Source organism: Anguilla rostrata, chromosome 4 (assembly GCF_018555375.3).
Source record: "Anguilla rostrata isolate EN2019 chromosome 4, ASM1855537v3, whole genome shotgun sequence".
Classification (NCBI taxonomy): Eukaryota; Metazoa; Chordata; class Actinopteri; order Anguilliformes; family Anguillidae; genus Anguilla; species Anguilla rostrata.
Genome location: NC_057936.1, coordinates 34,789,588 through 34,803,279, shown reverse-complemented (window position 1 = coordinate 34,803,279; position 13,692 = coordinate 34,789,588). Strand labels below are relative to the sequence as shown.

The 13,692-nt window shown below is 46.3% G+C and overlaps 1 protein-coding gene across 1 annotated transcript in view; it reads right to left on the bottom strand.

The window, feature by feature from the left end:
• The window catches only part of LOC135253284 (kinesin-1 heavy chain), a 32,982-nt gene that overhangs the window by 17,289 nt on the left and 2,001 nt on the right, over window positions 1–13,692 (bottom strand). The window contains exon 2 of the mRNA XM_064332374.1: window positions 444–531. Within this exon, the coding sequence (XP_064188444.1) occupies window positions 444–531 (88 nt within the window). The remainder of the gene's footprint in view (window positions 1–443; window positions 532–13,692) is intronic.

Sequence of the window (13,692 nt, the reverse complement as noted above, 5' to 3'; positions counted from 1 at the left end):
CTGTGAGATAAAGTACAATCATGCAAAAAATGTCCCAGTGAGCCAGAGATGCTCATGGAAAGCACAGGCAATAAATAAATATGAGGGAAGATTAGCTTTCTTCTCATTTACATATTTGAATATGTAAATGAGTATTTCATACATCTCCAGTGGTTAGACATCCTCCAGTGACTTTGACGGTGCTTACACCAAGTAAAGTTGCGGTTTGAATGAAGTCTTGTTAGCCAGCTGTGAGCAGAAGTCCGCCACAGAGGGGCTTAATTGGCCACCGGGGAGTGTGTGGGGGTTTGGCCAGGGCACATCGGTTTCTAACTGCAGACTCTTCAGCTGATGGGCGTAGACCAATCAGAGTCCTGACCCCGCCTCCCAGCCCCTGCGCTGTCAGGAGATGTGCGCATGCTCCTGGGGTAATGCCAGCCCACATCACCCACAATGCATCCTACCTTTGACAATCTTCTGGGCGCAGGCATTGTACACTTGCTCCTGTGTGGTGCTGGACTGGAAGACTCGATCGAACATGTACGGTTTGGCCTGCGCAAGGAAAGGGGGGGAGAGAGAGAGGGGGGGGGAGAAAGGGAGGATAGAGGCAGAGATGGAGGCGAGAGAAACACCAGATTTTAGAGGCAAGCATCAATACATCAGCAGTGGCAATGCAGACACAGGGCTTCATTGTGACGGCCTTGTTACACTGAGCAGGGCACACCTCTCTTGTGCAACACTGAGCCCTGTGAGCACGCTAACATGCATAATGCTCACTTCCCCGGCAACTTCCTCCTCTCGTCTAAATGCTCTTCAGCCTTCTACTGTAAGTTTGGAGCGAGAGTCAGTGCGGAGGGAGCAGATATTCCACCAAACCAAAATAATTACCAATAAGAAAGCGACCCACGTTGTACGTCCGCCTGCAGACACAAAACACCGACTGCACAAAGGAAGCGGGGCAAGAAAAACGGCTCATAATTAGGTTTGACTACGCCTGGAGGGAAGCACGAATTAGAGACCAATTAGATTTCCTGAAATACGGCATTACGATAATGACCTGCCACCCACCAGCTCAGGGGACCCGGCAAACCAAAACAGCCTCTTCGCTCCGCCGGCCCCGCGCCGCAGAAAGGCCCGCCGGCTGCAGAGCACGCTGGGAAGCTGTGATTACACAGCGTGTGTGTACCCCGTTTCATTATCTGCCCCCCCCCCCCATCAAAATCAGGAGGTGAGGGATGGGCTCTCTCTTCCCAGTCTTTACCGTCTATGGGCGGTGGGTGAAAGCGGTTGGGAGTAGCCGTCGAGAGCGATGACGCAGATGAGAAAGACGCCGGGAGAACCACCGGTTAAGAAACCAGAAAGGCAAACGCCCTTTTTTGGGAGGAAAGGACTTTCCATTAAAGCCCAAAGCACTTTATCTGCGATTCATCATGCGATTAGATGGTCCTCCATTATTAATATACGTAAAGGATTACACCGTACCGCCGTTCTAAGTGTCTCTGCTTGCCTAAGTGGACAGCTGTGCACTTTCACCATCCAGGCTAAATGTAGTGTGAACACCGGTCCAGTTTAAGAACATCCGTTTTCAGCCGAGAGCTACTTTGTTCACACCGGCCTCTTTGCTACAGGGCTGATCGTGCAGAGACCAGCACTGGGCTTCAGCTCAGAGGGGCCCTGTGGAGCAGCTGGTAAGCCCCTCGGGAGGACATGTTCAGGGAGCAGCTGTCCGTCCCCACCCTGGTACCACCGCACTCACAACCCACCCACCCACCCTGGCATTCTTCAGCCACACCACCGTTCTTCAGCCACACCTCCATTCTTCCACCAGCCATTCTTCCCAGCACACCGCCCCTCCGCGTCTTCACACCCATCCATTCTTCACACCATGCCATTCTTCCAGCCACCATCTCACACGCATTCTTCACACCGCCATTCTTCAGCCACACCGCCGTTCTTCAGCCAACACCATACTCAGCCGGTTCTTCAGATCTCACACACACCTTCTTCAGCCACCGCCACTCAGCCATTCTTCCAGCATCTACACACGCTTCTTCAGCCACACCGCCCTTCAGCAGGGTCCGTAATGCACGCATGGCAGCGCTCCTGGAACCCAGGATATTTCCTCAACAGCTCTGACCTTAATGGTCTGTTCACTTCTAGTTTCGGTTTAGGGTTGGTGCACGTGTGGTCCAAATCCCATTCAGTTATTTGCAGACTTGCTGCCTCAGTGTGCAAGGCCAGCCTTAACGTGAGCTCCATTATGATTCCAGTATGGAGCAGTGAGCAGAATAAAATGGCCACACTGGAGGTCATTTCTTGCTCAAGAGAATGCTGGGAGAGGTCAAAAGGATCTGGAATCTCATCGTGGTGAGAGAGCTATTCTCACAGAGGAGCAGTCACAAGCGGCACAGTGAAGAGGAATCTGCCAGGCAGCAGAGACTGTACCTCACGCCTGCAACAGGCTGTGAGCGGGGCGGGGCCGGGGGGGGTGACAACAGCGGTCTAGGCTCTGTGAGACCCCCCCAAAAACGCCAACCCTCCTCAACAGGACGGCAGCAGAAGTAAAGAATGCTTTCTGCCCCCACCCCCCAGCTCCCGACTCCCAAACCTCATGCAGCTCAGCTGTCGCCCTGACGTGGACAGCCGCCGTTTTTCCAGAGACACAAAGACAGTGGCGGCTGGCTGCCACAGGGCCCACACAGCCACCCTGCTGAGGATCAGCCCGACGGTCAGTCTCTTCCCCCAACCTGCCCAGGCCAGACCGCTCCCCGAACGTCTGTCAGAGGAACGCGGGGTGCGGCCTCCGGCACCTTCAAAAAAAATCAGCTTCCTTTGTACGCGCCCAATTTTTTACACAACCCTCGTCCCATTGGCCTGTGATTTCTCCTCACTCTGTTTGAGTATACCAATGCTCGCAGCCCAACCCATGGGCCTGCATTAGCTATGTGTTCAGAGCGCACAGAGCGACAAACGCATTGGGCCAATCAACCGCTAGCGGCTGGCTTCGGGAGCCGCGCTCGGTCTCTACTGGGGACAGAAACATCTCCTCAACGGCTCAACTTCACACTCTCACTGACCGCTTGGAGGCCATCATTAAATTCTGATTTACAAAGCGACGGCATGGGGAAGTCAGTACACTGGCCCCTCTGAAGAAAACAGGACCAGTCTGTGCTGAACCCACCTCTTCCCAATTGGTAAACAGCCACTCCATTCAAAGTCAAAGGGGAAGTTCAGAGCTGTATGACTAGTTAATGTTTTGACAGACATCGACCGCACACAAATTAGAAAAACAGCTCTGTGAAGAATATGGAAAAGTCAGACTGGACAGAACAGTCTGCATAATGAATAAAGGTCATAGTGTAATGGCAGCGCTGTCCTGGCTCTTGTCATGGACAGACCCCCCAAAGCCCATGTGTAAATGACTAAGATGAGCACAGCACAAACACTGTACATTTTTCTACTTGGTTTAGATCAGAAGAAAAACCCCAAATAACCCCTCTGTGACTGAAACAGCAGGATGTGTGACTAACGTGACATCTCCACCTGGAGACCATAGTGAGATCAGAGTTTTTGAGCAGCTGAACTGAGCCCAGTTGAGCGCAGTTCACATCGTACCATATGGACACAGAATGAGCTGCAGAACTGACCCAGGTGCAGTGCAGGCCACCAGTTCCATTCCACACCGGTTATAACCTGCTGAAAAGACCATTCTCAGTGCAGGGCAGTGCCACACCGTCCCAGAAACCGTGCTATAAGCCCACCAAACTGAGCTGGGTTCTATGCAGGTCAGCACCAACTTGCCCCAAACACTGTGCTGTAACCCGCAGCACTGAGATGAGTTCTGTCAAGGCCAGCACCAGTTCATCCCAAACACTGCGCTATAACCTGCTGAACTGAGCTGGGCTCTATGCAGGTTAGCTTCACCCCAGTGACTGTGCCAACAAGGCTACATCCTGCTCAGCCGGGGAAGAGTCTCTGGTGACATCATCAGCTGACCTGGCAGTCACAAGACACAGATCCACGGCAGTGGCAAAGGCACCAACTCCCAGGGGCGGGGCAGCCAGCCTCCAGGGGGGAACACATCCAGCCCAGGACACAGTCACGCATCACCCAAAGAGCAGGTCAACTCCACAACCTCGCTAGCTAATCAACCGTAAGGCCAAAGCACACGCCCAGAGTCTTTACAGACAGCCCTGTCATTACGACCCACATGGGATCGGTGAGCACGTCCATGACATCATTTCCGCTCAGCAATACTTCTGAGAAACCATGCGGACACCGACTGTATCATATAAGGATTTGCCTAACATTTCCCTCGGGTCTGCACAAGTAAACTAAAGCAGGACCTGCTTTGTTTTGCTCCAGGCTGCCAATCACAACCACCAAGGGGTACCGAAGAATGCGTCAACAGGTAATCAGCATACAAAAATATGGAAATTTCCATCTGCCATGGCTACAGCGTGAGTCTCGGTGCCCCTCCATTAAGCTGCCAATCAGGCATGTTTATACGGGGGTATTAGAGGAAAAAGGTTGTAATCCTGTTCATTCAGGTTTGATTATTCACCTAGGGAGGCCGGCCCCCAGCTTTGAGACAGTTATTGGCAATAAAAGGACATTAATCCTCACAAATTCAAAGCTTTAAATGTACCTGCATTGCACAATGCAAGGCAATAAATAAACAAATAAATAATAGCAGATGAACAGCCAGGACTGCAGACAGATCAGGGGAAGTAATTTATATCTCATTGGTCTAATCCCATTTGAACCAATTTGGGTATGAAATGCGTTGCATACAGACTTTTTTGCACCCATTCACGAGCTTGTAATTGCTTTTTCATATGGGTGGGTTTATTTGTGTTGTTGTCGGTGTCTTGTAGAGCCATGAAAACCAGGTAGGCCAGCAAACTAAGGAAATTTTTACTTGATAAAATATAATCACAGAAATCTGAAGACAAAGAGTGCGTAATCGGCATCAGCTTTTGGTCAGTAATTGCTTGGATTTAGCCACCTCATTCCAGAAATTACTATGGCATGAGGTGGGCCCAGCTGCTGGCTAACCCAAAGCTGGAACTCGACAGGAAAGCAAATTCGTCTCAGTTACCCTGTCTCGCAGTTCACTGCTGCAGTTCACGAGACAGCAGCCAACTGACACCCAAACATTAAGGGCTTGCTGCCTGCAGCTGTCGTTCGGCGGACGAAGCTCTCACCGCTGACATCACCTGGACGTCCGAGGTAGGGACAGTGACAGCGACATTCAAGACCTCATCAAAATGGCGGAAGGTGTAAGGGCGCCCCTCCAGGACGGAGTGAAAAAAAGAGGAGGCAACACACGATGGGAAAGGCAGAGCCCTCCTCTGTACCTCTTTCCCTTGTCTACGGCGTGACAGCAGACTGCAGCCGCCACTCTGGAGGGGCCCGGGCTCACGGCCCACTGTCTGCTGCTGTTCAGAAGCAACAGCGCGCGCGGCAAGCAAGCTGGCGGGGGATACCAGGGTACCTTCTGCTCGCCCCAACCGCCCTGTGGGGAAAGGGAACCTGTGTGTGTGTGCGTGCGTGCGTGTGTGTGCATGTGTCTGTGTGTGTGTGTGTGTGTGTGTGTGTGTGTGTGCATGCGGCAGTTGGTGAAGCGGGAGGTGTCAATCGGTCTGTGCCGGTGCATCACCATGGAGCAACGCCAGTCCCAATGGAGACTGGAGGGGTCGTCTCGCATTACGATTTCCAGCAGCGTTGATTAATCGGGCCGGGCAGAGCTGCTCCTCCATCGATATTCAGCCCAGAGGCAGCAGTGAGGAGAGCGGCCATTCTAATCGCTCCCAGCTCCCACGAGCTCTTACTGCATTCTTCACCCATTTAATTATCCACGTGGCAACTTTTCTGGGTTGACCATTCTAAGAATGGGGGATATTTGAAATGCGGAAACAATTCCGAGTTAAAAGACATTTAAGGGGACTGCTTCACACTTTCAAAATGCCAACATGACTATCGCATCATGAATATCATCATGCATGCAAAACCTCATGCTATACAGACATAACCTATCCTATATTACACATGTACCGTAAATGAAAATTCTCTCGTTCCATTTCATCCTAATAAATATGAGCAGAAATGGGGCCGCTGGCCGGATCGTCTTGCTAAGGAACGGTTCTAGCGCAGGTATGGGCCCCATGGTTCGGTAAAGATAGCTGTACCATGACCAACTGTTTCGGCTGGCAGGGAGGGGGGAGCGTCTCATCACTCAACAGCACACAAAGCAGGCGATTGGGCATCTGCAAATCAACCTGTTCAGTGTCTTCCTCCGACTCGTGTCTGTGGAAGCCTGACTTACAAACTGCGGCGTGATAACAGGCTTTAAGGTTTTGCCAATAAACACTTATTAGATATGACTGGGCATTCCTAATCAAGGAGAAAGCGGGGTATAAATATATATAAATACAGCCTCAATTGGCAATTAACAGGGTCCAAGCAGTATGAGGCAATGGCGCAGTATGAATTAAGTAGAGAAAACAGAACTACTGCGATGAATGAAACTATATCCCAGACTTATTTTTTTTAAAAGGTATAGTAAACATACAGAGCTGAAAAGTTAGCAAAACTGACATTCGTAGAACAGTTAAATTGGCTCCATTCAGCCTCACATCGATGGACTTGCATGAAACCTGGAATGAATGTGTCTGGTGAGCACGTTTCACAGGACTTGTCCAATCACAAGCAAAGTTTTAAAGTAAACAAACAACCCATGCCACACTCAATGGCAGTGATTGTAACCAAATGTGGTATTTTGAATAGAACTTGGCCCCATAGCATGCAGAACCAATTACATGACATTTGGTCCATCCAATCATGAGATAAATAATTTTGCATTTGTAGCGCTGCCTGTGGGTTTAGGTTGGGCTGCTATTGCATACATGCTTATCTAACAGCCGTTAATATCAATACTCAGTTTAATAACAATCACTGTTCATGGAGTTATAGCCATTTTACTTTTAGGCCAAACCTTTTTTAACTTCACTGGCTAACTTCTTCAAAATGTAAAAAAAAAATTTTATCTGTGAAGAAATAAAACATGTTTCTGGCCAGAATTGGTGGTAATGGGTCAAACAATGTCAGAGAAATATGAATAAATTAATGATAAGCGTATTACCTAAATGAGTAAAAAATATGCCTTAAATTCGTTAAATAGAAGTAAAATAAAAAATACTGAAATAAAAACTGAGCAAAACTGACATTAGCAAAACACAAATTGGCTTGAATCAGCCATACATCACTGGATTTGCACAAATCCAAGCATGAAAGTTTCATATAGGGTGTCTGGGGACTTCAGCAAATTTTTTAGCAATCGCTCAATCACAAGCTGAATTGTAGGCTAAGATGTTACAGGCCATGCCCAGCAGAAGTGATTATGACCAAATTTTCATTTTGAATAATGCTTAGCTTATCTAAAAGTCCATATCGCCTGTATCAAGCTTCATAACAATGCAGGAAATTTTCATGGAGTTACAGCCACTTTTCTTTCAGGCCACACCTCTTTTCAACTTCATTGGTTAATATCTTCAAAAACCAATTTAAAAAATCTGTAAACAGGGAGCTTGGTCCATGCTTGCTTCTGGTCACAGTAGGTTTAAGATTAGTTAAACTATGCAGACCAAGCAGGGAAAATGGGTTTGCTTTTTTTTAAAAATTGAAATGGTGGGAAAATTTTGTAGACGAAGCTTGGTTGGTATGGCAGCATTGCAGAGCATACGTGCCAGAATCTGTGTACCAAATTCGGTCTAAATCAGTTACGGTGTAGAAGATATAGCCTTTTAAAGTTGAAAATTTGGATCTTTAATTACAGTGCCACGATCTGATTAACTGAAAAAATATTCCTTTTGTCTGAGTTTGCGCATCATATCTGTTATTGGCAAAATGTCCATGTCTCTAGCGTTTACCATCTCACAGGAATTCGCGAAAACCTGGAGGAAGAACCTGAAGAAAAAAATTTGAAACCAGCGCAAAAACAAATGGGTTCCATCTGTATGGGCTTGGACCACTAAATAAGTACAGAAAATGTTTGTGGTCGACGAAAAGTAAGTTTTCATGATTGTTTTATGCATTTCAGTACATTTAATTTCCTTATAAAATATTTTTAAATCACCACAAGGTAATTAAGCTTATTCCATATAACCAAGCACATGACATGGCCTGAAAATGTGACAAAGAGTAGCACCTGAAAATTTTGCAGGAACTCTGCACCTGGTCAGCCCAGCAGAGCTAAGCTCTAGATCTCACTCGAATCATCATTAAACACCATTCTAATGAATTAAAGAAACAATCCTAATACTTACCAAATACAACTTGGAAACTAGATGGCTGGTAACATTTCAGCCTTGAAGAACTAACCGAAGATGGGGGAAGTCACTCCTAAACTAACCTTGAGTGAGAATATATTTCATTTTTAAACATCGCTCACAGGGATGAAGTTAATAAAAATTTTCTGAATGTCTGCAGCAGCTGAAGCAGTCAAATCATACTGCAACCAAGCCTCACAGCCAACAGAAGTCAGACAACGTGAATGGAAACTCAGCTATTTTCCGTTCAAGGCCACGCAGTGATATCTTTTTATATGCACGAACAATGCCGCTGGAATGGTAACATAAATAATACACTTGCGCTACGGTGGAAAACTTTCAGTTGAAAAGCTTCACACAGAGCAACAGGGACCCGGTGGTTTCCCCAAGACACTGCATCCTTCTACAGTGCAACAGAGGCATGCAGGACCATAAGCGGTCACCTGAATCCAAGAGAGTATCACAACACAAGCCATTCACCAGCACTGGGAATCAAGGGTTAAACTGAGATGCAGAGAGTAACCCAGGCAGTGTACCCAGTCCAATGAAGTGGTCATCCTCTGACCCACCGCTTCAGCATCTGGGCTCCTCTCCCATCCCCACCCACGAGCATTCCTATCTAATGCATTAATTCTGGCAATCACGGTTTGGTTTACAAAGTTCACTTTCCATGTTAAATGAACAATATTTATTTCTTTTAACACACCAATTGTCTTTTCCCTGCCATTAGCTGCAAAATAATCTTCCAGACAAATAAGAGAGGCTTTGAAAACTTTTCAGGTGATTAGCTTTGGATTTCAATCAAATAATATTTAACTTTTTAACACTGCTTGGACATTCTCAACATTGTTTCATTTACTGTTGTTATTAGGTAAAATCTTATGTGAATTGTACACCAAAATGAAATGAAATGAAATCAAATTAAGGTTTAAAAAAAGCGTAATTAAATATAGTTCAATGTTGGGCCAGCTACAGCGTATTCTCCCTCTTCCAGACTAAGCCGTACTCTTGAATCAGGTCCTGACAACATCACCATCTCCTCTTCCCATGTCTCTCCTATCTGTGTGATCTACTGCACTTGGGTCAAATGGTTTAAGTTTTCCTGGACAGCCACTAGGTTCCAGCACTCTTCTGCTAGTGCGTCTATTGTATTAAGTCTATTGAGCCTACCGTTTGTAGGAGTGGTATAGGCATACACAAACCAGACTTGATCAGAGGCAGCTGATGTCGGTGGGATCTGCAGCATCACGGAGGAAATCGTGGAAGAGGTGGTAAAAATAATAATTTCTCATGAATTTTTGAAAGATCCAGCAATTAGCAGGTGGACCAGATCCATGTATATAAATAAAAAAAATCCCAAAGTTACCCAGACAAAATTCAGGCTAAATGCAAAATTGCAAAACTTACCACCCCTCCTTCCAACATTAATTATGATATTTTATGGTTTTATATGTAATTGATGTAACTGGTACCGTACAACCTCAGGAGTTGTATTTAAGTGCTCAAGTGATATTACATGATTGCTGGCGTGAGATTGCCAGTCAAGGCAGTGTTGCACATATAACTTGTCAAATGTACTTTTGTCTGCTTTTTTAAGCCATTATGAGCAAGACAGTCTACAAAATGGATGTGTAATAGAATTAACATAAGTTAACCTCCATAGCAGCCCGTTGTACTGCACATTTCCTACTGCCTACTTTTGCACAGGAAACCAGCACACCCAACGCAGCCAAACAACCACCCATTAGGTTCCTCAGAATCCGTGGGATCAACAGAGACCCTCCACATAAGAGAAAGACATGCACTCACACCATCATAAGAGCAGGCTTGATCCTGTTCACTGCCTTCAAAGCAAAGAAATGAGGCACATTCAAAACTTCTGTGTGTGTGTGTGTGTGTGTGTGTACAAACCACGCCGTGGTTGAGCAGGAGTTTTCCGAGACATGCAGTATCATGCAATTCTCCATTTGCAGGATAATTGCAGCTGAGGGAAAGTCTTTAAATCATTCCGGTCCACAGACTTGGTCACTGGAGCAGAAGAGTCTTACATTGGAGGGGGGATGGAGAAATTTAATACTGATAAGACTTCTTGTTTACAACCATGTCCACCTGCAAGGCTTGTAGCTCAGATACTGCGGCTCACTGGGCAGAAACATGGGAGCCTGAAAATGGCCACCACCTCTCTGTCCGCTGTCTGAGCCAGAGACAGGCTCCCGGCCCACAGCTGACACGAAGCAGCAGGAATCCACCCTGAACCGCCAGATTACCAACCCCACACACACACACACACACACAAGCGCATGTACATACACACAAGCATGTGCACACAGACACAAGCGTACACACACGCAGACATACACACACACAAGCGCACGTACATGCACACAAGCATGTGCACACAGACGCAAGCGTACACACACACACGCACACGTACACACACACAAGCGTACGTACATGCACACAAGCATGTGCGCACAGACACAAGCGTACACACACGCAGACATACACACACACACACAAGCGCACGTACATGCACACAAGCATGTGCACACAGACACAAGCGTACACACACACACGCACACGTACACACACACAAGCGTACGTACATGCACACAAGCATGTGCACACAGACACAAGCGTACACACGTACACACACACAAGCATACGTACATGCACACAAGCATGTGCTCACAGACACAAGCGTACACACACGCACGCACGCACAGCCCCAACCAACCAACAGCACTGAAGGTCAGTCTCTGGTTGGTGGAGAGGGCAGGGATGGGCAATCCGTTTCCAGGAGAGACGTGGAGGGATTACCCGGCAGAAGCAGCCCGCTACATGGAGGCCCAGGGGTTAAAAAGAAACACTGTTATTAAATCGGCAGCACCGGCTACTGAACAATGGAAGACGCCCAGAAACCACAATCTACGTTCACTACAACAAAGGCTCCAGCCCAGGCTGCCGCTAGCTGCACACCACTTTCCCTGAGCCCTGGACATAGGAAATGAGCTAATGCGTTTCTATAAAAAGACATGGCTGAACAAAGAGATATGCCACTAGTTACTGGCCTGCACCAGTTAGCCTATATCAGCCTTAAACTGCCACCGCTCTTAGGATCAGACCGAACCAGGGACAGCAAAAAAGGCCCATGTCAGAGTCAAATGGGGCATACATTTTCATGGCATAAACAGACACATCTTAAGAGATGTAAATTAATATGTAGAGATATTCCACTTATACTAGTTTCCTTAAACTAACAAGATTTTTTATTTTATTTTTTATCTAGCTCTTGGGGCTGAATTCTAGCTTGCTACGCCACAGCTATGGCCACTGAAATATCACTTAACGCTTTCTCTCTGTATGAAGTATGAAATGAGATTCAATGGACACTGGAGCTCAAGCCATCATGGAAAACAGAAATGATATGACAGTATGGGACTTTGCATTCTGCCCAGGACAGTGCAAGATGCGCTTTCATGCACTCATAAATTCAACAGCAAAAGAGCTTTAAACAGTCGAATACCACTTAACGAAACACAAAATGACTCCCAGATACTCACCGATGCAGTATGTAGTGGTACTTTAAAGACAATTTATGAGTGCCAATTAAACTCGTGCTGCGATGCCTACAACGCAAGAATTAATTACCAGTGCTCTTGCCATGTACACATTTCTATGGTAATCATGAAGAAACATTGCAAGGATCTACCGTTGGCCATAGGTCAACAAAGCCAAGAGAGGCTAGACCGTGAGTCTGAGGAAGTCATGTGGGAAATGGAAGACGAGTGTACTGGGGGTCATCAGTTTCCTTCTCAGCGTCTCCAAGAAAGCGTAGCTACTGTAACCATCTCAGTCAACACAGACCCAACTTCCTGCCCTACACAGGTAGGGCACTACGTCAACATTCTTTCCAAGGAGCACATGTGCTCTTACGTTCAAAAATTTAGAAGCACACCAATGCATCCTAATGAGCAAATATGCTCTTAAATAATTTTTCCAGTTAGCACACATCAGTTTACAGGAGAAACTGCTCCTAAAATGGCAGCACTGTAGAGCCCTGACAGATCCGTCGGACCTTCATGCAACCGATACGTGCAAATGTGTTGAGGTGGAGTTTGGCCTATTCAGGTGACAGTATCACACCAAATCCACCACTGGTGCCACTTTCTACGCATTCCCTCTGTAATAATTCCATACCCTTGTCTAGTACAAAAAGGACTGTGAATTTTTCCACAAATGTTTGTTTTTACTGAGTAAGAGATTTTGTCAAAACAGCATGCCAAACGATCGCACATCTATCGATCCATAATTACGGTGCCAAGGCTGCATTTTCGTTGTGTGCCTGGGCCATTACCCACATTCTCTGGGGAGGCAGTGTACAGTAAGTGCATGGACTGCAGTGAATACACTTGCAATGCAAGTCTACTTCTCCACAGCAGTAATGCCAGAGGTGAGCGAAAGGAATGGTTACAGGAACGTAAGAGAGGAAAAGGACATAAATCTAGGGTGAAACCATTGTCAGCACACATTTTTCTTATTGTCAGGGAACCCCCTTTATGGATATGATTTCTCTAGGGTTCCTTGGCTGATTATGTTGCAATTTTAAATCAAGCTTCAGATTAAAACGAAGACATTCACAAAGATTCTGTCCTCATTATCCGTCAAACCCTGAAGGTGAAGGCAGCTGCCCCTTGTCACCGGCTGGCTCTCAAATTCAGATTAATTATCCCCACTAATTAATAGAAATGAAATATTGATCACATAAGTACAGGCTGTACTTACAGCTCTACTGGAAGAGAAAGCCTCAATAAAGTGACATCACTACTTTAACACTCTGAACTCCTAAGGCCCCTGGTTTCCGCAAGAGAGCAATGATGAATGCAAAAATACCATTTCCTTCACAACTATTCAGTGTCGCTAAGCAATCATAACACATATTACAATGCAATGAACCGTGCTGCTGCCGTATTAGCAGACGTGCGCTAGTCACAATTCAGATCTGTAATTTCCTGCAAAGGAAAAGCGACATCTCCATGGCAGACAGTCCGGCGAATATCTCCAGGTTTCACATTTCCATTTTCCATAATTTATTTATTTTTATTTTAAATGCCAAGGGAAAGTTCGTAGAAAAAACCTAAAATAATTTCTAATATTACCACTCCCAATAGTGGCTAGCTACAGTGGCTCAAAACACTTCCTCGACATTGATTCGTATGACTGACGGGACAATGGGAACTGGAATCACTCACGGGGTTTATTCAGTTTGACAGAAGCCGCTCATCACACCAGATCATCTCTGACAGTTTAGCTGTCAGCTATTACAGAATATTCAAATATTCCAAAGACACCGGTCATTTCTATTTGAAAGCAACTCGTGTTT